The following is a 23,370-nucleotide window of genomic DNA, read 5'->3' on the forward strand; positions in this document are numbered from 1 at the left end:
GTGTTTTTTGGTATTTTTTTTAAAAATTGGTTACTGATCCTTAAATTGCCCCCTAAGACGTTCACCTGAAAAATTTGCGTTTCTGGCTTTTCTTAAAAAAAAAATAGATGTGGCAGCATTGGGCTTACATTCCTGGAGTGCAAGGAATCGGCCTCTGCAGTTCACCCCAGATTCCTTTACTCCCCTGAAGGCCTCAAGTGTGCTCAGCCTGCATTAGCTCTTCCCAGCTACCCCCGGGCAGGGTGGGGAGTATTCCTTTTCTATAGACGTTGGCCCCGGTGCCTGAGGGGACCGACCGTCTCCACAGAGCACTTGGTGAGGCCAGGACTTAAACCTCCATCCTCACTGTCCACTCTGTGTGGTTTTCACCTCATTGCCTCCCAGCCGTGTCTGACCCCCACTGGCCGCCAAGGAAAGAAGGAAACCTTTCATAGGCCTAATGACTCAAAAATAACCAACAGTGAGCCCGGGGAACTGCTCCTGTCTCCCCCCTCCCTTTCCACCCTCTTCAAGGCCGGAGGGGACGTGGGAAACCTATTCATTTAAACTCAATTATTTTCTCGAAGACAGAACAGAACTGAATTGGGTCAATGCTATATTCGCTGTGCTCAGCTGTTTCCCCTGCAACACCATCACCCACCGGGTGTATTGCTGGGCTCTGTGCCGCCGAGCTCACCAATTATAACTCCATATCGGCGGCCATTCCTTGGCAAGCTTGGTTCAGGAACAGAGGACTGGCCTCTGCTCGTCCACCCAACAGGCTGCAGGAGCAGGGTCCCAGGCCCAGGCTGCAGGTGGGGGCATTTAATGTCCAACACCAGTCTGCAGTGGAGGTACTTCTGACACTGGAGTTTCTACAAACCAGAAGATGAAGCCTCAGAGAAATTAGGTGCTTGCAAGACAGGCAGGCCTTGGAGTTAGGTATGACCAGGACATTACTACTAGCTGTTTGTTGTGACTTGGGACAGAGTATTGGACCACTCTGCACTTCGGTCTCCTCATTTGTATAGGAGGCAGGAGAACTTGACACACCTCTCAGGGCTGGGCTGTCGTGATATAAACGTGACACTGTATGCCATGGCCCTGCCTGGGGTAAGCCCATCTGTTCACGCTTATTCCCTTGCACAAAGTGCCAGGGACAAAGCTCTGCGGGGGCCCAAATCTCAGGAGGAAGAGGGTGTGCCTGATGTCTTCCTCTCCGTGACACCTTTCTCAGATCCCTGCACCCAAACCAGAAGTGTTGTCCCAACAGCCATTCTAAGTCTTGCACAGGATACTTTCCACGGCCTCCTCTGGCCTCCTATTAAGTGTTTTTGTTTGGCACTGATGTCTGTATGTATCCTTCCCGCACTGGACTGCCAGCTTCTTGAGGACAGAGACCGTGTGTGCCTTGTTTACCTGCTTGTATCCTGGTGTCACTCCCTTTCTAACTGTGTGGCCTTGGACTGGGTGTTTAACTTGATGGGCCTATTTTGTCATCTGTAAAATGGGGCAGGGATGCCTCCCTCTGGCACACGTCATGGGAAGGAGGTCAGGAGTATCAGACATGGAAGCGCTGTGCGAGACACCTGCCAACAGACTCTCAGAAAACACTTAGAGATTTGAATTCCTTGATCTTTCAGGTACGTGGTGAAATCAGGGGCTGTGTGTGTGAACTCGGGCACTGGGCCTGATGTCGACATGTCGTGGTGATGGCTGTGAGGGCGGGGCCCCATGCTAGTGGAGCGGGGACAGGACTTGGGGACTGGGCAGCAGGTGACCTAGTCAGACACAGAAGCTATGCTCTGGGAAGAACATAGTAAACAGAAGTGGCATTTCTGGAGGCAGGGCTTAGGGCCGAGGGGGCTTGACCCCCAGCCGAGCCCAGCATACTGTACAGTAGAGACCAGTAGCCACGGGCTTATCAGCGGGGACCTTCCCCCGTCCCTTGCCCCTCGATAGCATCCAGTCCCTGGAACACCATACCAGGTGTTGGCCAGCTCTTGGCACTGTGACAACCAAGAAAGAGAAATGCTAACCATGCTTCACTGCTTGTTTGAGTAAATTTACTCTATATTTTTCCAAAGAGGCATCACATGGGTGGGAATTTACTCCCCTTGAATGCTTTTTAAGCGAACATGTGTCAACGTCACTGTGGGGGGAAAAGGTTCCAGGAGTCTCTGCCAGCTGAAGTCATTACCACGAGACACTGGTCGGGGGCCTGGCAGATGGGGGTGATATAAACCGTGGGGGTGATAGAGACTGGATGGTATTGGCAGGAGGAGGTGGCCGGGGGGGCTGGAACCTGGCTGGCTTAATGGGAGGGAGTAGGGCATGTGAGCAGGGGCGATATCTGAGCAGGTAAGGACGGAGGGAGCAGGGAGGGAGGCTGCGGGCTGGTAATATACATGAATCCCTTCATACGTTGGAAAACAAGGTGAGTGGGGAACCCGAGGGGCAGGCAGAGACAGAGAACAGAGGCCCTGGAATGGTGAGCACTGGCAGCTCGGACCAGGAAGATAGGCTGGGGCTGGATTGTTGAGGGGCCTGAATACCAGCTCCACCGGTAACTACCTGTGTGACCTTGGGCAACTATTCCAACCTCTCTGTGCTTCAGCTTCATTTTAGTAAAATGCACAGTGAATGTTTCTTTGGAGGATTAATCGAGGTAATGTATGTAAAATACCTAGCACCAAGCCTGACGTGTCGCAGGTGCCAGGACACATTTGTTCTTTGTTGATGATAAAACCACACGGGCATAAATGTGCTCACATAAATTAACAGCTGGGGCGCCTTGAAACGGCTATCCAGAGTAGGCCCTCAATCTAATACCAAATGTGTTTCTTCAGCTAAGTACAGCCTTGGTCTCTTTAGAAGCCCTTGTCCATGAACAGCCAGGCCCTGTGGCTGTTTCAGTCCCACAGACTCCTTCTGAGGCCAAGGTTACAGCAGCACCCTCCGCCAGCTCAGGCAGTTCTGGGCAAGCCAGAGAGGGCTTCCGTGCTCCCCACAGCCTTTAGAAAGAAGAAGGCCATGGTCACAGGAAGAGTCTTCCCTCCCAAAACATGACCATCTCTCTCCCCAGAGGGACACAAAAGCACTGCCTGGAAGTGCCTGTCGCCCATCGATAGTCTTGGGGCTGGCTCTCTTGCCTTCCGGGAAGTGGGAAGCTTTTGAGGGAGGAGGGTTCCAGAGAGCCTAGCCCAGTTAGTGGAGACACCTTCAGATCTCAACAGATGTTGAGATATCTGGGCTCTGAGCTTTGAGAAAAGACTGACCCGAAGGGTGTCTATGTCCATCACACGTTTACTGAGTCATTCCTGGGACCTGAAGAACCAGAGACAAGTAGACCCCCAGCTGCACCCCGGAGACTGGGAGGCAGGCCAGGAGTTCAGGAAGAGGGAGGGAGCGTGCACATCTACTTTCAGATGAAGCTGAGTTAACTGGTACCAGTGATTGAGCTTCTGTAGACTTGATTTCTCCGTCTATGTAGTGGTCACAGCATCTGCCTTGCCTCTTTGTTGCCATGATTGAGATCACGTAGGAGGCCTCTTTGGGGCCTGCACTCTGGAGGAGGTGCTCCAGGATGTGCTCTGCTTCCTCCTTCCCCATTATCTTGGCTATTCTGAGAGCCAAAGGGGCTTCTTCTGCCCTAGGGCCTCTCCCTGTGACTACATCCTCACCTCTCCCCTTTTGAAACTTTTTTAAGACGTCGTATGGGCTGTGAGGGGAAACCTCACCTCAGAAGGAAAGGAACTATTCTAAGTGCACCTCTGTCTAGGAGGCCCCTGGGATTGGGGGGGGGTGGGTGGAGGCTGTGGGCACTGTTGGATGACTTGTGGTCAGGATCACCTGTGCCCAGAACATCTGAGCCCAAGAAAGGACACAGCAGGGGATGGAGTGAGTTACAGACTTGCCAGGTTGGGGGTTGCTGTGGACCACAGACCTCTTCACCAGCCCTGAGGTGCCCCAGCCAGAGTCCTGCCTGCTGCACACAGTAGGTGCCTGCCAGTCCGGTACTTAGTAGGAGCTCAGTTGTTTGCTGAGGAACTGGAGTAGGCAGGATCCCAGGCGAGGCTCTATTCTCCCAGGGCCTCTCTTCATCGGAGGGGTTGGATTCTGTAATATCATTGCTTCAGGACGTAGTGCAGCAGCCTCCCCAGTGGAGGCTTCCGGGTCCTCCGTTTGATCAGCCCCTCCAGGTGGTGGCTATAAGGGAGGGAGGTGAGGTTCCCTGCCTGTGGTAGAGGCCTGAGATGGTACTGTGGCTTCAGTGGGAGGGGAAAGGGGGTGACCACCTCAGCCAAAAATGTTGAGCTGGCTGGGTGTGCTGTTTCCCATGTGTTTCGGTGAGGACCAGGTGTGAGGACCAGGTGAGTGCGACCGGAGAATGAAGCGCCAGGCCGGATGGGGCGGCATTTGGGCCCAGTGGCCTGAGTGGATCTGCCTGCCCCATGATGGTTTAGTGGTGGTTTCAAACCTGGGTAGCTTTCCCAGTCCCCTGCTTGTGTCCTCCCTGCGGGTTCCGGCCCACAGAAACTCGAACCCAGGACTGCTGCCTGGAAACCCAGTTCTCCCCAGCAAGAGAACCGCTCTCTAGTCTCGAGTAGGGTGCGGGGAGTCGTGAGCCCTGCTTTCCCTTGCCCCTCCTTCCCAGTGACTGTGGTCGGCAAATCACTGCCCCGGTCTGCACCTCCGTCTTTGTTCGCATTTTAAAAATGTTTGAATGGAAGTGCAGGGAAGGAGGGTGTTTGTCCCGGGGGTGGGGTTGGGGGGCTCCCGGATGCTGCTCTGAGCCAGACGAACCCGAGTGGGGCCTGTCTCTCCCCGTGATCGGAGTGGAAAGTGATTGCAGCTGGGGGCAGCTGGCTGCGGAATGTCCCTGGCCGCTGGGCCTGGGCAGGGAAGGGCCCGCGGCTGCAGGTGGGCCGGCCTCTGGGGGGGCGGGGCAGGCCGCTTCCCGCCGGGAGAGCGTGTGGGGCGTGGCGCCGCCCCAGGGCAGCCTGGGGGCAGCCTGGAATGCTCCAGAGCGGCGCCGGGGGAGGAGGCCTTGGCGCTGCCCCCAACTCTTCCCGTTACCCCCGCTCCCACCTACACTGCTTTAGCCATCACGTCTCAGATCAGCCAGAAAGATAGGTTTATTCATTCACCACCTCTGCCGGTGCCTACCTTGTGCCACGCACTGGCCGGAGATGTGCCGGACCTGACATTCTTACGGTGGGGGAAGGGGCGGGCAAGCAAGATGATTTCAGATCAGTGCTATGAAGAAAATGAAGCCGGGTGATAATTTGGGGGCGGGGGAGTTGCTCCTTAAGCTGGAGTGCTCAGGAACGGCCTGGCCTAGGAGACAGCACTTGATTCAAGACCAGAATGAGGCAAAACCAGCCTTGTCTGGAGCCAGTGCAAAGGCCCAGAGGCGGGACTCCAGGCCGGCTGCGATCCTGGGCGGGGCCACCACTTTGTGGGAGGAGCCTGGAAGGGACTTCTCCAGACTGAGGCGCCTCAAGCCCTGAGCCTGTACCGTGTCCTGGTCCCCTGGGAGTGACTCTTGCCTGTGGCTGAAAGCGACTCTTTGTTTCCAGGCGTCTTTCTAGACTTTTTGGACCTGGAGGTTGTGCCATGTGGTTACCTGTATGGAAGACTGTAATTTTCCACTTGTTCCCTGGAGGACCCGGAAATCTCTAGGTGTTGTCACCGCTGTTTTTCTTAAGTCATTTGTGAAATTTCAGCTTGGAAGACAGATTCAACGTGTGCTTTGCGGGAAGGGGAAGCCTGCCTGGGCACACCTCTTAGATGCCAGCCCTGGCTGAGAGGTCCCCTGATCTGGCCAGGAGCAACACCTGGGCGCACACCATCCTTGGGGATGAGCCTCTGTGGTCTCGGACTTCTCAGTGACAACCTCGGCAAGATCCTGGGCCGGGCCAGAGGATCTGCTCTGTGGAGGCCCCGCCATCCTCAAAAGCTGGATCTTGCTCCTGGGCACCTGCTGCCCAGACCTGGGGCAGCCGAGAGGCCAGGGCACCCATCGCCAAGGTCTGTGGGTGGCTCTGTGGGGGCAGGGGTGAAGCAAGGGTCCTCCCCGGTGGGTGGCTGGGCCTTGGATGGGAGTGGATGGAGACTGGAGGGCATGGGGCTCAGCTCTGGAATCCCACCCGCCCTCAGGCCAGGGCCTCCTTGATGCGAGGAGGTGGTCAATAGCCAGCTCAATCCCCACCTGGTCCTGGGGAGCTAAATGGAAGACCCCCTCTGGGGCTTGGGAAGAGGAGTGAAGGCGGAGGCTAGGGTTGCTAGACTGGCTCCTTTCTCTTCCTTGGAATCTGGCCCTGCCCTCTGGGAGCTTTAAGTCTTGGGCTAGAGTTGGGGAGGCCCAAGCTAACAAGACTATAAGGAGCCTGGGAGGTCGTCTGGGTCCAAGGAACTGGTGGGGTTGACTCTAAGCTGCTTTGCCAGTGAGAGCCCTTGGCCTGCTGTTCCTTAGCCTCGGGCTCCCAGCACAGGTGAGGAGAGGGGCCAGCCGCTGGGGCTCTTGGAGAGAGATTTAATAATCTTAGCCTGTCTCTCTGGCGGTTAGTATTGCAGGAGAGCAGCTTTACTCCCAAAACTTTTATTGATCCAGACACTAATAAAAAGTAAAGGGTTTTTCGGAACAAGGTTTTTTTTTTTTTTTTTTTCCCTTTCTTTTTTCTTACTAGAGCAAAGAACATCAGAGCCCTAAAACACAAATATGTTTTCTTCCCTCGCCCTAGATTTGGGGGGCACGGGGATTGGCTTTGTTCGGCCTTCGCCTTTTCAGGGAGCCTTCCCTGACTGCGCAGGCTGCAGTCATCCCTCTTTTCCAGCAGTTAACCAAAGCCACCACTTGTGCATCTGGTCTGTGCCCTAGAGAGGCTGGGGCACTGCAGGAGCCTCGTGTTCACCTGAGACCTTGGGAGGAGTAAGAGGCATGTCCTTAGGAGGCAGCAAAAGCTGGACTCTTAGTGTCTTTTTGGGGTTGATTCCTTTGCTCCCCTGTTTTTACATATTCACTTGATAAACACTTACTGAGCTTTTACACTCTTAGACCATGCCAGGATCCCCCTCCGCCTCAGGATTCACAGCAGACATTACCCTTGTCCATACAGAGCTTACCTTCTGGCAAAAGAGACGGGTAATCGGAAGTAGTTCCAGGTTAGGCGGACACATTCCCCCGCTGAATTGTAAGTCAGGGATTTTTGTCTATTTTGTTCAGCGTCTGGATTCCCAGTGACTAAAATGGTGCCTGCCTGGCCCATGGTTTGTGCTTAATAAATATTTGCTGGCCCAATGAGCAAGGCTGTGAAGGAAACAAGCCAGGTGTTCCAGTCAGGAGTCATGGGGGTGGGGCAAGACCTGTTGGAGGGGGCAGTTGGGGAAAGGCTGAATTCCAGAAGACACCAAAAGCCAGCCTTTCGTTGTTGTTCGTTGTGGGTGGAACAAGTACGCAGAGGGAGGGTGCAGCAGGACAAAGTCCCCAAGGCGGGAAAGTCAGGCTGCTGGTGGGGGTGGGGGTTGCCAGATGAGGTCAGAGGGGAGGCAGGCCACTCCTGCTTGCTTCTATCTGTGGAAGAGTTTGAATGTTTTCAGAGTGCTTGTAGGGAGTAATTGAAGGGTTTCTAGCCCAGGCGTTTTATAATCTGCTTTACATTTCTAAAGGGTCCCTGTGATTCCCTGGTAGGCAGAGTAGGGCGTGGGGTGAGGCCACCTGGGCAGATGCAGAGGAGTGGACCTGGTTGTGAGGGTTTTAGAGGAGGTATCAGTAGGACTTGGTGATGGATTGGATTCTGAAGGCCAAGGAAGGGGAGGGCTCTTGGCTTTTGAGGCTCGGCTTTAACTTCTAAGATAGAAGCTTCACTTTGGACATTGGACATTTCAGGCTTGAGGTGCTAGGAGGCATCCTAGGGGAGATGTCTGGCCAGAGGAGGGGAGGGCTGCAGGCAGAAAGAAACCTAGGAGTCTCGAGCACACTGGAGCTATTTAAAGCCACGGAGTGCATGAAAGCACCAGAGGAAAGTGTTTAGCTGAAGAAGAGTACCCCACATCTGAGCCTGAGCAACTACACCTGGAGGGAAGTTCATGCAGTACCGGGAAAGGAGCCGAGAGTAGTGGCCCGTGAGGGAGGAGGGAAGCCACAGAGGGTGGCGCCTGGGTTTCAGGGAGGGAGGGAGCTGTCCTCCATGGAGTAAGGAGAGGACAGGGCCTCGAGGGGAACCACTGGGGTCAGGAGAGGTATGTGGAATAGGAGAAGGAGGTGAGGACCAGGAGGCAGCAGTCAGCGAATCACAGGGAGAGCCGGCCAGTCTGGGGAGCTGAGGGAGGGGCCTTGAGGGACTCAGATGCCCTTGTCCCCCTGGTCACAGTTCACCAGCTCACCCAGTGGGGCTCAGCCTTGGTCATGCATCGGGATGCTCTGAGCCCTTTTTCCTGCTCGCTCTCTGTGGAGGGCTCGCGGACTGGACTGCCCTGTAGCTTCTCACTTTTTCTGGCTCACATGTCCTTCCCCCTCCCTGCCCCATCTCTGCGGTAAGGCCCCTAAGAAGAGCATCCTGGAGCTGGGTTTACTGGGCGGGTCTTTTCACTTTGCCCCAGCAGAGCTAGGTTTCCTGTACACGAATGGCTTCGCCCTGGAAGGCTCCCTTTTGTGTTTGACCTCCCCCAAGGCTCGTCTGGCTGTAGGAGTTTAGAATGTGTTTGGTCGGGGCCGTGGGTGGCAGTGTAGAACTCGGACATCCTAGGTCTCATGGACTCCATGTGGATTCCCAGTGTCTGCTGAATGAATAACATTCAGATATCTGAGCCGCGTGGGCTCCCAGGTAGTTTTGTTAAATACTTTCTCTGCACTGGTTAACTGGTGTTTTTATCTCTGTTATCTGCAGGGGATAGTGTATTTTCTCATTCTATGCATGAGGAAACTGAGGCTCAGAAAAGTGAAAGGATTTGCCCAAAGTTCCACAGTTGCTAAGTAACACGACTAGAATTTCAACGCAGGCCTGCAAACCACCGAATTAGGCCACCCCTCACTGACTAACCCCGTGGGTGCTCCCGAAGCCCCCAGTGTCCCGGTGCCCCTCAGGAACAGCAGCCACATGCTCTGCCAGGACTACAAGGCATTCCTACTGCCTGCTGGCCCTTTTCTTCTGGTGCTCCGCACCCCTCGCATCCCCTTGGCACACGCACTGGTTGCTTTAGGTTCCAGGAAGGTAGAAGGAGGCAGACCTTGAACCTGATCAAGCCTCGGGGGCTCTCGGGGCCAAGGGAGGCTGTTTGTGCAGCAGGTGTGAGGTGGTTTGTGTGGCTGCTGCACAGCTCCCCACGGGGAAGTGAGCTCAGCTGCATCACAACCCCTGGGAGACACCTGAGGTGGAGAGGCCCACCCGCAGTGGGGAGTGGGGAGACTGAGACCCAGAGAAGGCCAGGGTGGGGCTGGGCTCCACCTGGAGAGGTGATGCCTTATGCAGCCTCCTGACAGGCAGTGTGGCTTTGTGCCCTTGCTTCCCTTCCGGTACCCAGCAGACCCCAATTAGCCTGAGGGTGGGGCCAAGGCAAGTCTTATTTAGGTTTCAAAGGGTTTGGGCCATAGCCCAGCCTTTCTCCTCCTTTATGGCCTCTGGCCTGGCTCTTTCTGGGAGCAGCAGGGCATCTCGAAGGTGCTGTGAGGGTGGTCTTGCCTAGTAGTCACTGAGCTTCCCAGTTGAAATCCCTCCTTTTTAAAAAAGAAGCTAAGACCCAGAGGAAGAAGTGACTTGCCCAGGGTCACTTCCAGGACACCGGTTTCCAGCTTCATGGGCAGCGTACCCTGGGCAGCCTCCTTTAGCCTCGCCGGCTGGTCTTTCTTAAGTGCTCACTGAGCCAGAGTTTGTCTATAACCCACTGAACTCAAAGCCACCCAGTGAGGCCAAGTACTATTATTATTGCCCATTTTACAGATGGGGATACTGAGAGGCCCAGAGAAGTGACGTGACTTATCCAAGAACACACAAGTTGCAAGTGGCACAGCCCAGATTTGAACTCATTCTGGCTTCAGAGCCCGTGTTCTTAACCACCAGGCTACACGGTCTCAAGCTTACTTGACTGCCAGGCTCCACAGAAACAGAATGAGGGTGATACATCTTTGAATGACCTGGTCCCTGCAGTGTTAGGCCTGAGCACTCCCCCTGGCCTTGGCGTTCCTGATAGAGGGTGGTCATAAAGCACCTACTGTGCCTGCCCAGCCATTCCAGATGCCAGGAAATGGCCCATCTTTCTCGGAGGGCTTGTTAGACCAGATGCTGAGGCACAGGCAGACAAGTCTCTCCTCCTTTCCTCCCCTGCCCACCCTTAGAACCTAGGGGCCCCAAGAGAGCCCTTACCCCTGCCTCCTCCATTCTGTGGACAGTGGAAGGGCCTTGGCCAGCTTGCCTGAGCCCTGGGCTTGGGAAGAGGGCTCCCCTCACCAGGCCTCCCAGAGGGGACCGAGGGCCTGGGTGTGACGTGCTCCAGTCCTACAGGGCTGGTAGACCTGCTTTTCTCCCTACCCACTCCCCTCCCTGCTCTCGTGTCTCACCTTTACCTGGAGTCATCTGTCTCCTTTCATGTCTAGCCAGATGTCATGATTTCCAGTTTTCTCATCTAAGAAGGGAGAAAGAACAGAACCAACCTTACAAGGTTTTGAGGCCTAGATGAAAGCCCAGTGCTCAGGCACCTGTGACAAGTGATTCCTCCTCATCACCTTCATTTTCCCTATGAAGGAAAGGTGCTGGTGGCTGAGGGACAGGTGGGGCTTGAACATCAGTCTGGGGAAGCTGAGTGTCTGAGACAGGGAGGGAGAGCAGGTAGGGGGAAGCATCCTGGCTTTGGCTTACCTCACCTGGCTGGGTTCCAGGTTTGATGCAAACTTCGTGGGTGAAATCCTGGGCGACCTGGGAGCCTCTACCCACTGCAGCTTCCTCCTCTCTCAGGTGGGGTCAGGTAATGCCTGTCTCGTGCAGTGGTTGAGAGGAATAGTGAGATGGTGCTATGAAGTGCCAAGCACTACGCTGGGCATAAAGTGAGTGAGTGCTTAAAAATGGCTGCCATTGCTACTCTTATTCTTAAGATGTACCCCATTGTTTTGTGGATCTTTGGGACCTTTGAGTGAAATTTGGATTTTTACTACCGTGCATTTCATCTAAAGTCTTCCTTAGAAACCCAAGGCCTTCACTCTAGTCATGATTTCGTGTGATTTTTGTTTGTTTGTTTGTTTTATGTCCTGTTTCCTGTACAGAAAAAGGGATCTGTGCCTTTAAGTCCCCAGCTAGCCCGAGTGGGACACTGGCCCTTTAAAAGCACATTACAGAGAGTTGGAACTTAGCCTTTGTTTAACTAGCCATGAATAGTCCCAGCGGACAGGGCCGGAGTGGTCTGTCCAGGACCAGAGCTGGGTTGGACTGGCCGGGCCCAGTGGGGAACAGCAGGCAACCAGCCGGCCGGCCTGGCCTTGTGGTTCCCGGGACCTGGTGAACTTTTGGGGCACGCTGAGGGATGGTGAGTGGCCTGAATGGAGGTTGAAAGGACGGAGGTCAGGAAGGAGGGAAGGAGAGAGGCTGCCAGCCTCAGGGCCACCAACCAGCCTCTTGGGCCTGGGAGATCTAAGTGATGATGGGTGGGAGCCGCCAGCCAAAGAGGAGCTGTCAGAGATGCCAGCCTTGGGAGGGGCTCAAGAATTCTCCAGGGACGGTGTCTCTGCGCCTCTGCAGACATCTATGGCCAGCCTGGAATGTGGACGTAATTAGGGTAGTACCGCCAAAAAAACAAGAAACCAAAAGTGTGGTAGCTGTTTCTAGTTTTTGAAAAGAGAGGAAATCACCATCAGCTGCTCCTTTCTGTGAGCAAGCCCCGATGGCCTGTGGCGGACGCCACTGGCAACTACTGGGACCTGCTGGAGAGTTTTCACTACTTGAGGAGCTTGGCCTTTGCTCTGAGTCGCCCAGCCCTGGGCTGGGCTGCGCTGGGCGAGGCTGTGCTGGGGTTCGGGCTGTGAACTCTCCCCTCCAGCCCCGCAGTGGGTCTCTTTATTTCCCCTCCTTCTCCCTGCCTGTGTCTGCTCCCTGATCCATCGGCCTGCGCTGGGGCGGTGGTAGACCAGGAAGGCTGTGTCTGGGCCTGGAGTGTGTTTTGCTCCAGCTTAAATATTTGAAACAGTCGTCAGGAGCCAGGTCACTGTGATGCTGCAGTCTTTACTGGGGAAGTACCCTGTCTCTGAGAGGTCAGGAATTTGACTGGTTCCAGACTTTCTTGTGGAAGGCGTAGGAGGAATGAATGAGCTGCCTGGCTTGTTGCAAGTGTCCCTTGATCCTAGCCACTCTCACTCTCACTGCTGGGAGCTGGATCAGATTCCTACCAGTTAGGTGTCCTCCTCACCATTTTCCAGACAGGAGAAATATTCGCCCAGGGGTCACACAGGAGGCGACAAAGGCAGGACTCGGTATAGTTCTGGTGACTCAGGATTCCTGTAAGTTGCTTGAAAAGTGGGTACATTTGGTAGGTTTGGTGAAAGCCTGAGGCATTGACAGGCAGTGCAGAGCATTTCTAGTGGAAGCCCAGATGCCAGGCCACCAGCCCTGACTGTGAACTGTGACCTCCGGCAAGCTGCTGGACCTCGCTGAACCTCTGTCGAGCCTCCACTTCCTGGGGTCCATAGGAATGGGTGCATCGGGGCAAACCCTGGAGGGAATTGCCAGTTCGGCTGGGGCAGGAGCCACGGAAGTGGTGGTGTGTGAGCCAGGGTTTGACGGCTAAGGGGGACTTAGCTGCTGGGTGTATTCTAAGTGGAAGTGGGGCCTCCTAGTGTGACTGGAGCCAGCTGCGACTGAGCAGGGCTGGTGTGGCTAGTTTGGGCTACACCTTGGAAGCTGTATGTAAAGTGTATGGCTTTTTTGGTTGGACTCCCATGGGCTAGGTGGCAAATGACAGACAGAGCTAGCTTATCCTAGAGTCAGCCAGTGTGGGGCGGGAAAAGAACATGGGCTCTCGGAATCTATCACACTCTCTGGGCTTTGGAACGGCCCTCGAGGTCTCGGAGCTTCAGTTTTCTTAACTAAGTCGGGCCACCTGACGGTCAGATGTGTGTGATCTGTTAAATGTGGAGCCAGTGGCTGCCTCGTGCACATCCCAGGTGTGCTGGGCGAGGCAGGTACCGGAGAGCCACGGATGCCTTTGATGCACAGTCTCTATGAATTCACCAGTCACACGCCAGTTTTCTCTGACATCATCTCTCTGAGTTTCTGCCTTTGCTGAGGGCCCGGGAGCCTGTGGCTTGCTGACACTACCCTCTCCTGCTATTTTATTTCTGTGGAATGTTCCTAGCTGTCTTCTGCTTCCTGACAGTCTGGGAATCAGAGCTCTGAGGCCCCACTGGGACTTGCAGATACCAGGCTTTGGGAGCGATGCGGGGGGGGGGGGATTCCAGGGTCCCCAGGCTCAGTGCTGGCGTACTAAAGGTACTCAGTAACTATATACTGGGGCACTGGACTCACTAGCCCAGGCGTGGCGGGGGGAATTAGTATAATGAAGCTCCAGGAGGTCTGGCAGGAGGTAAGGATAGCCCGTTTGTCAGGTGAGGAAGCCGAAGTGCAGGAGAGGCGAACTAGAAGTCTACAGTCCCTTGGCCAAGAGCCCATTCCCCTTTCTGTCTTTGCTTCTTGTCTCCCTGAGGCCACAGAGCTCCTCTGTCCCAAGTGGTGGCTGGAGTTAGAGAAATAGCAGGGTTGGAGAGGAGCACTGGGGCTGGAACCAAGGGTGCCACCATTTGTTCCCAGATGTGTCTATTTTTCCTAAAATAGGGACTTTGAGGGACCTACTTGAAATGACAACACTCTCCAGCCCGGTCTGGGAAGTGGTGGGTGGAGCGGCTGAGGTTCTCCAGGTCAGTTGGCAGAGACTTTTGGAGAGCCCCCATGTGGGGAGGGTTTGCGGGGCTCTGCCTGCTGGGTGGACTGAGAGGTGTCTTAGAAATGTTAGTGGGCTAGGAGCATCCAGAAAAGTGATGCCCGGTGGGGCAGAATGCCCAGGAAAGGCGGAGCCAGGGCTGGCCGCAGGGCTTGCTGTGTGGCAGGTTCCCCCTGTCATACCTAAGGTGCTGTCATCTCCATTTTACCAGTGAGGAAACTGAGGCAAACTGGTTAATGTGACCAGAGTCACAGAGCTTTATGTTTATCCATGTGTGTTTCTAAAGAAAAGGGGAGGCCTCCCCACATTTGGTCATCAACCAGCATGGTCCCAGGAGCTGGGACTATGTTGACAAGTGACTGGTCCTTGGTTGAGGCAGGAAGCCCAGTGCCCAGGGATAGGGAAAGAGCGGTCCCCAGATCACCTCGTCGCCCTAACATGAATGCCTGCACAGCCCCAGGAGATTACATGGCATGGCTCCCAGGTCTTGCCTGCAGGGGAGAAGATGCCGCTTCTGCCCCTGCCCTCACATTCTGTGGGGGTGCCAGCTGAGCCTAGGAAGGCTTCCTGGAGGTGGAGAGCTGGGAGGAATTAGCTAAGCCAGAGGAGAGGGGCAGTGGCTTGCTTGGGGAAAGGAAGTCATTGGTTTTCAGCGCATTTATTTTTTTATTTCATCATCCTTCCCCACTTGAGTCATGAGTCCCCTGGGCCTGGAGCAGCTGTTGGAGGTGTTTATGGCCCCGGGTGGGGGTGGGGGAACCAGTCAGAAACCAGTCCCACGCTGGGGCCCGGGGAATGCACGGGTATGTCCTCACATGTGAGGAGGAGACAGCACATACGGAGCCTGCAGGGAGGGAACACCTCGGCCCGGGCCTCGAACCCGTCTCAAGAGCTGTCCACATGGAGAAGCTGAGGACGAGCAGTCACGCCGAGGGCCCGCACTGTGCAGTGGGGTGCAGTACGGCTGCTCTGGGGTTTGAGTTCTAGATGCTGTACCCCTGGGGCTGAGGGGTGGCCTTTACTCAGGGTGACTGAGGGAGACTTAGGGTTTTGGGGTGTCGCCCTCCCTAGTTTTTCTGAGCCGTCAGGCCAGGCTTGGTGCTTTCTCCTGGGAACCGGAAGGGGGCAGAGAGCTGTCCCTACTCAGAAGCAGGAGGGGCACATGGCCCTCAACTCAGCCTCGCTTTGCCCAAATCTCATCCTATTCAATAAGTGTTCCTCACATTCTCTTCTTTTAAAATTCAGGGCACTTTGCTGTTCCACTGAGGTTTATGAATGTTTAAAAACTGCTTTGCGGTCCCCAAAGTAATTTGACAAGTCTGACAGCTATTGATTAAAAACCCAAAATTATTCAGGTTGCAGGAGGACTTGGGGGATTAGGCGGAAAGTTTTTTTGTTTCTTCTCTTTCCGTGTGCCCTTTGCCCCCTCTCTGCTCCCCCTGCAAAAAAAAAAAAGAGAGAGAGAGATAAGTTGTGGGGAGTTGAGTGCATTCCAGAATATCTTTTGAAAACTCCATTAGGCTGCAGAATTATATGGAAAGGGTGGTGACGGGTATGGTCAGGATGCTGAGGGTGCCTCTCCTGTTCAGGGACCAGAACCAGCACCCCTGCATCCCTGGTCTGTCCCCAAGCCCTGCGGCCAAAGTGGCCAGGAAGCAGCAACGAGCTATCACTCCGACCATGTTACAGTGGAGGTGGTGGTGGGAATAGGGAGTCGTGGTAGTTAACAAATGGTCTCTTATATGTACAGGGAGCGGATGTGGGGGGTGGGTGCTTTCCGAAGTAGATCAGCAGCCTGGAGAGAGGAGGGAACCTGTTCAGGGCCATGCAGCGAGTCAGCGGGTCCAAGGGAAAGAGAGGTGGGCCCAAGGTCACATGCAGATTAAGGGCGTACCCAGACAGCAGCCTGCTGGGGCAGTGGGCCGACTGGCTGCCCGGCCTCCAGGACTGTCCCACAGAGGGTCATCTGGCCATCAGGATCCCAGCTTTCGCTTCCGGGCCATGGGACCCGGCCAAGCACTCTCCTCTCCCAGCCTCGGTTTCCTTGGTTTCCTGAAGCTTCCTTCATCGAATCCCTTCAGTTAACCGGTGGAAGGGTCGTCCCATGAGCCAAGGCTCTTCAGACCTCTTTGCGCTCCTGCTCCCCCTTACCAGTGGGGCGACGCTGCCTTTCGTGCGGGGTTGCTGGGAGAAGGCTGTGCGTCGATGTGTGTACCTTGGTGAGAACACGTGCTAGTGCTTAGTAAATGGCTGTGAAGTCCAGGCTGTCACAGTGCCGGTCATTCAGGCCGCAAATGTGGGGCACCTCTGCGAGCCATAGCATGCGATGAGCTGCCCCGTCCTCCTGTCTTGGTTGCCAGGGTGTGGGCCCTCCTTTGCCAGCTCAGCCCTGTGGCGTCAAGGAGGAAACAGGCTCCCAGGGGTAGGGTGAGGGCAGGAGACCAGGCCCCTCCCAGCCCGGGGCTCAGCATGGGTATGGGGACAGGGTCACACTGGTTCCAGTGACTGCTAGGACGTGCCCCCTTGCCTTGGACTGAGAGAACCCTGGGCCAAGAGGGAACGCGCTCCCAGGCCAGGCCCTGACATCCCAGGAAGACTTCCCAGGCATAGTGGCCAACCTCCCTGCCTTTTAAGGACAGGCCATGTCTCTCCAGGGCCTTGGGAGCCACCAGGCGGCTGCATTCTTCTCCCTTCCCCTGGGACCCTAGCTGGGCCAGGGGTGAGTGCTGGTCTTCTCAGCAAGCGGTTCCCAGGCTAGCATGGCAAGGCTGGGCCTGGGGAGGGATGGCTCTGCTGGACGTTCCGCGTGGGGCAGTGTCCTGTTTGTGTCCTGCCACTGGATTCCTAGGATGTGAGTCCCCTCACCCTGACAGTGTGCCAGGACCCGGGTCCTCCTACAATAGACAGATTTCTAGCACAGCTCCCTGGACCTGCCAGGCTGTGACAGGCAAAAGCACGGTTGGCACGTTCTGACCTGACTCCAGGGTCTGTCTGCAGGTCCTGCCAGCCCTCGGTTGGGCATCTCCTCCGTGGAGACCGACGTTATCCAGGATTTCTACCTCTTCCAGGCCTGGCGAAGGCAGTGGGCAGTGGCGTGGGACCACACAAGCTTGTGACTGGGAGATTGGGTCGGGGGAGTCACAGGCACCCTCTTCTTCTCTTCACTTCAGAGAGTTAAGGGATTTTTGGTAGAAGTAGTTTGTCTCATTTTGCAGTTAGGGGAAATTGCGGCATGGAGAAGGTAAGGAATTTGGTCAGAGGAAAGGAACAGAGAATGGCCTGGGAAGTCCTTCTCGTCACCCCAAATGTGAGGAGTGTCACCTCCCTGAGAAACGTCAGCGGCAATAACAGGGTGTACATTCTGTCTCAGCCTTGTCCACAGCTGTACCCCATTTTTTTCTTTAAGCGTATAAACTATTTATTATCAGAAAAAGCCTACAGATTTTCTTCTTGGACACACCCACAATCCGGCAAAAAAACAAACAAACAAACAAAAAACACTACAGCAGTGTCTGGCAAGTGACTAGAATAGATCAAAGGGGACTGGAACTATCACAGGTGACTGAGGAGGGTCACCGGCGTTTACTCCTCCTCTCCTGGGCATCTCCCCCATGTCTCATTTGATGCTTACAGCAGCCCTCTGTGGAAGGCATGTCATTGTCCCCACCCACGGATGGCAAAACTGAGGCTCGGAGAGTTGACTTAAAAGTATTCAAGTTTGAGTGTTTTACAAGGATCGGAGACTAAATTTACTCCTACAGCCAGGCACCGTTGACACTAGGCCCTTCTGCCTGTTCCCAGCTGCAGGGCGTGCATGTGTGTGCGTGTGTGTGTGTGTGTGTGCGTGTGCGCGCACGCACATGTATGTACACTCCTGGGGCTCACTCTGCGGCATGCCTGGCCTGTGACTCCAGCAGTGGGCCAGCACTGTGACCCTAGCAGTGCAGGCATCTCCTCCGTAGCAAAGAGTCTCCCAGCTCCTGTTTGCACACCTCCGGAGACGGTACCCGCTCCCTCTAAGACCAAACTAGCCTGGCCCCTTTGGGGACAGCTGTGACGGAGCTGGAATTGGCCTCTCCTGGCCCCAGCCCTGCCCACTGGGGGCATGCAGGGCAGCACCCTCTGCCCCTTTGAGATTTGGCAGGTAACTCTGAGCCTCACTTTCCAGGCTGTACAGCCCCTTTTAACTCACTCCGCCCGTAGCTGAGAACATCCTCTCCATGTCAGATAGGGCTTTTTGGTTATTGCAGGTTTTGTTTTTTGGTCTCCTCCCTCCTTAAAATAATGAGGAATTTGCTAAACTTCTGTGTCACTAACCTTTTAAGAGAAAAAACGATGGAGTTGAAAAATAGCTCGTGGGTTGGCTGGAAGGCTATCAGATAAGGCCATGGCCCAGGAGCTGGGACAATGTCCCCTTGTTCCCGCTCCCTGGCCTTCACAATGAGCTGCTGTTGATGCCTGGCTGTATCTCCAGCAGCAGCTCTGCCTGCGCCCGCCCGCCACGCTTCCTAGGCTCCTGGGCCCTCTGCCCCAGCCAGCCCCCCTGGCTCTTCCTCCTGGACCTGGAATGAGTGGGTCACAGTGAGCACGTCAGCTGCATCTGGGCCTTTCCCTGCCTGTCGCCTATGGGGAGATGGAAAGGCGAGCCTTGCGCTGATGGAGTTGGTCTTAAACTCTGCTGATCGGGGTTAGCTGCTTGCCACCTGGGCACGCCACCTGGCCTTTCCGAGGTGTGGAGCCTCAGTCCGGACGGGTGGTCATGAGAATCAGGCGGGGAGACAGCTGGAAAGGGGCGTGGAGTGGGGCCCAGCCACACAGCCTGGGTGTGAGCTCTTGTTTGTCTGCACAGACCAAGGCAGCATGGTGGTGGTGGCATTCGGCCTGGGCTTTGAAAACTGAGAAGGAAGGATTTTGTCAGGCCGAGAAGGTGGGGGTGGGGAGGGGGGATGGTACGGGTTCAGGAAACAGCGTGGGCATAGGCCTCCAGAGAGGGAGGAAGTTCGTGCTGGCGAGGCCACGTTGGGTAGAGGGGCCAGTCTGGTGGGAGGGTGCTGCTCTGGCCTAGACAGAATAAGCCAGTGGGGCACCCCTGCCTGGCTGTCCCCAAGCTCTGGCCAAGACAGCTCTCAGTAGTAGGGCAGGTCTCACGACCCTGTGGCCTTGGCTCTCCCATCTGTGACCGGGGTGTCATGGCATTCCCCCGTCCTGGGAAGCGTGAGAATTCCACGCTGCCACACCGGGCAGCAGTCAGAACCTGGCCCTCCACTCTGCAGGAGCAGCCACATCCTCCCACTTGGAGAAGTCCTGGGAGATGGGGAGGGCCAAGTCCGTCCAGCTGCAGCCAGGATGCCTTCACGTGAGCTTGCCACAGCCCTCTGTTCAGCCAGGAACCGTCCTAGTGAGGCCTGGGCCAGCTGGGGCATGTTCGTGGGGAAGGAAGAGGAGGATTCTGCAGCCACAGGCTCCAGGCTCTGGCTGCTTTGGGGTCTGGCCCGGGCCTGCTGGGCTCTTGGCTATGGAACCAGGGCCCCTTGGGTCTCCCCGGGCAGACTCAGCCCACTGAACTGCAACTCCCTTTCCTGTCCCCAGCCAGCCCGTTCAGGCGCCCTGGGCAGGAGGCGGCCCCAGCGTGCCAGCTCCTACCTTTGCACTTCCTGGATGCCTTCTCCACCCGCCCTGACTCCCAGCAGGAGTTTCTGGGCTGGGCCAGAAAGCAGCTTGATCCCCCACCTGCAGCCTGGGTTGTCAGCCCCGGATGGCAGGCCTCGGGGACTGTGGGTCCCAGTTGTTCCTAGGCCGGTGACTTCCTCAGCATCTGAGGGAGGGCTTTTCTTGCACTGAGGTATGAAGCCACATCTGGGGGCCTGGCGTCTGCCCTGCGAGGTGGGTGGCCCAAGGCGGAATCTCAACTGAGGGACAGCAGACCCACCTTTGGCATTGGTCAGTGCCGTGATGGGGGAGGAGACGGCCACTTGAACAGGGAGCGCTTGGAGGACGCTCATCGGGGGAAAAGCCTAGCGTGGGGTGACGTGGTAGGCCTCGGTGCATGTGTGTGAGACGCTGCCTCCCAGAGAGAGGGCGCTGAAGGAACCGAGGCACCCCAGCTACGATGCCGGGGCTTTGGGCCTCACTGAGGAGTTCCACACGTGGGCCCTGCGGGGGTTCGGGTTGGTTCTGACCTGCTTTCAGCCTCCCTTGTGGCCTCCCTCTGGTCTGTCCATTACCTCAGAGCTTTCAGAAGTCCCGCTTGAGGCCAATAATATGGTTTAAGTGATCTGAGTTCTACCACGTGCTAGTTTCGTGCTAGGCATGGGGGCACAGTTGAGGGGATACTGACTGGGTCTCTTGGGTTGGGATGTGGGGTCCCCAAGGGCTGGGGTCCCAGTTCTGGTTCTTACTCCCATGCAGTGCCTAGCACAGGACTCCATGTTGGTGTGTGCTGTTGCCATGGAGATGTGGAGTTCGGGGTGGAGGGTGGCCTCTGTTAGCCTGTGAGGCCCTCTGGGCAGGGCCTGTCTGCTTGTCTCTGGTCTCCTGAGCCCACACATAGTGGTCTCAGTCCGCTTTACCTTTGTCGGTCACGGAAGCAGGTTACAGGGTGTATGCCCTATGGAGAAGTGTGTGGTGACCCTGCCAGGCCTCCCTGACCTGAGATTTGGGGTGTTCGGTGAGGCAAGGAGAGAATGATGGACTGAGACTTGGGCTTGGAGGCCAGGAGCTGAAAGGCAGAGGGGAAGGAGGGCCGGGCGAGCTAAGCCCAGGCCAGGTTCTATGGACATGAGTAGGGCCAGAGCCTGGGCAGCTTCTGTGCCAGGGGCGGGCTCAGGCCTGCCTGGTCTGCAGGCTTTTCCTGTGCCCCAGCTGTGGGAGGGGGCTCCAGTAGGCACTGCGGTGTGCTGTTCTAGAAAGGGACATTCAGACCTCTCCGAGGTAGACTCTACCAGGCACTGGTGCAGGTGCCATCCGAGGCACTTCCCATGTCATGTGCTGAGGAAACCAAGGCTTAGAGATGGCGGTGGTTTGCCCAGGGCCACATAGCAGGTGGCAGTGGGGCCACGTCTGTCAGCCAGTCTGGGTTCAGGCTCCTTTTGGGCACCAGGTGGCGTCCACTACCTCTGCCCTTTGTGCCTGCGTTGAGCCCACTGACCCTGGCCTGGGCCCTGAAACCCCGGCACGTGGACCCAGCCCGAGTCTCGGCACCTCGAGTACTGTGCAGACTGCTGCATCCCCGCCGGCTTGAGCCTCACTGTCCTTATCTGTAAAATGGGTGCAGCAGAGGTCCCGGGGGCTCTCTGCCTCACGTGGGGCTGGGGGTAGAGTGGGATGGTGTATGAGAAAGGGTTTTATTGGCACTGACGTTCTGGACGATGAGGACTGCTCTGATCTCTGACAGGGTGCCGGGCTGAGGGGAGGGGAATGGGGAAGGCGGCCTGGGTGGGGTCACTTCTTTCCCCTGGGTCCCCACACTCAATGCTGACTCAGCTCCTGAGCAGTGTCCTTGTCTTCGGCCACTTATTCCCTTAGAGTCCAAACCGCTTACCCAGAGTCCTGCGAAGGGAAGGGACTGATGATGGGTCTGGGGTGCCAGCACCGCAGCGCCCCTCCCCCACGCCTACCTCAGCTGAAAGGGCTGAGTTGAGAGGGCAGTGATTGCCTGGAGGAGAGGGGAAGGGAAGGAGCAGGGCAGGGGAGGGGAGTGGCAGGCCCAGCCCGACACACCTGTCACCCACCCCGCAGGTCCCATCTGATGCCAAGGCTGAAGGAGTCTCGCTCCCACGAGTCCCTGCTCAGCCCCAGCAGTGCGGTGGAGGCTCTGGACCTCAGCATGGAGGAGGAGGTGGTCATCAAGCCTGTGCACAGCAGCATCCTGGGCCAGGACTACTGCTTCGAGGTGGGTCAAGCTCGTGGCAGCTGGACGCCGGTGGCCTCTCCTGGCCAGGCCTGGTCTTCTCCAGACACCCTCATGGAGTATTTGGTGACCTCAGCTTTAGAACAATGGCTATAATCGGCTCATAGCTTTTGACTCCCAGGAGACCAGGTGGAGCTGGGAAGTGGGGGCCCTGGGGATGGACCAGCACTATCCTCCATACTGGTGAGAGCAGGAGACTCTGGGAGAGGTGAAAGGGGCTAGAAGCCCATGAGACTTGCTCCAGCCCCAGGGCCCGTGTCTCAAGCCTGCTCACCCTCCTTAGAAGCCCCCCAAATGCATTGTGATGGTGGAGAGTGCCCCCCTTTCTGGGCCAGTCTCCCCGCTCTAAAGTGAGCCAGAACCTTTTCTGCCCTAGCCTTCTGTGACCCAAGATTTGAGAGCAAGCAGAGGGCAGCAGCCCAAGCTGGTAGGGCTGTACCTGGGGATCACGCGTCTAGCCCCTCACTGTAGAGAGGGGAATCTGAGGTCCAGAGAAGGCAAGATGTCAGAGGTCATTCAAACCTGCGGTCCAGCCGGGACTCGGGCGATGGATGTCGCAGGGGTTCCTGGAGGTCGCTCGTTGCTTCTCGTTACTCATGTTCTCTTCCCACCTCGCCCCCCACTCCCACCCGCAAAGATCTTGGCATCGTTAGGGGAGCTCTCCGATAGAAGAACGAGCCTGCTAACGAAAGTCAGCTCCTCGGGGACTAGTGTGGCAACCTCCTGGCATCCGCCCCACCCCTGTGCCTGCTGTTTCCGGTTCGAGACTCCTGGTCCAGCCCGGTTCCATCTGGGCTCTGGCTTCGTTGCCTGGGACGGACTGAAGATAGTGCCTGGGCATGGAAGGCTGGGGTACCCACAGCAAGGGGTTCCCACAGCAGGGGGCTCGTGCAGGCCCTTGAGCAGCTAGATAGGGAGTATGGTTCTCACTGTCGAGCTCTTGGCGTGGTGCCAGGGACAGCGGACCAGAGTAGGTGCAGCTTGGGCTGGGCGCGCTCGCCTGGAGGGGACCGGGGGATAAGTGAGTGTCCCACAGCAGGGGAAGGGGAAGGGTTCCAGGCAGGAGGACCCCAGGGCCCAGCACACCCAGACAGCCCAATTCTCATTTCTCTAGTCACTGTCACTTAGCTAAAGAGATGTCACTGTCGCTTAGCTAAAGAGAACTGGCAGAAGGTATCAGCTAAGGATGGGTGATCCTTGTGCCTACCTGTGACTCCACCTGAAGAGGGAGCCTCAGGTTAAGCACTGCCCTCTGACCCAGGCAGGCATCCCCGGCCTTCTCGCTTCCCGTCTCTGGGAGAGTGAGGTTGGAGTCAGAAAGGTCCTCTCCTAACCACGAGAGGACGCTGAGGCAGGGGCGAGGAGCCAGGACCAGGTGCCAGGCAGTGCAGGGCCGGGCCACCCTCCTGTCCCTGGGACAGTGGTCTCAGCGCACCACCCGCAAACACGAAATAAAGGGGTCATTCTGAGCGTTGTTCTGCCTCCCTGAGGTTGTGCTGCAGACCTAGTGGCCGAAGCCCCCCAAGCCCCAAAGGTCCCCGGTCGTGCCCACCCTGTGACAC

At 56.4% G+C, this 23,370-nt stretch overlaps 1 protein-coding gene across 8 annotated transcripts in view; it reads left to right on the top strand.

Moving 5' to 3' along the window:
- DAB2IP (DAB2 interacting protein) overlaps positions 1-23,370 on the top strand; it is a 117,728-nt gene that overhangs the window by 68,218 nt on the left and 26,140 nt on the right. For 3 of the 8 annotated variants that reach the window (XM_011360995.2, XM_011360997.2, XM_011360996.2), the window contains exons 1-2: positions 5,487-6,012; positions 21,637-21,790. In XM_011360995.2, the coding sequence (XP_011359297.1) occupies positions 5,843-6,012; positions 21,637-21,790 (324 nt within the window). In that variant the 5' untranslated portion in view covers positions 5,487-5,842. Of the gene's footprint in view, positions 1-5,486; positions 6,013-11,339; positions 11,497-12,445; positions 12,464-21,636; positions 21,791-23,370 lie in introns of those variants that run through there. The other 5 variants (XM_011360999.2, XM_011361000.2, XM_011360998.2 and 2 more) reach the window with 3 other exon arrangements.

Source organism: Pteropus vampyrus, unplaced genomic scaffold, assembly GCF_000151845.1.
Source record: "Pteropus vampyrus isolate Shadow unplaced genomic scaffold, Pvam_2.0 Scaffold61, whole genome shotgun sequence".
In the NCBI taxonomy this organism is placed as follows: Eukaryota; Metazoa; Chordata; class Mammalia; order Chiroptera; family Pteropodidae; genus Pteropus; species Pteropus vampyrus.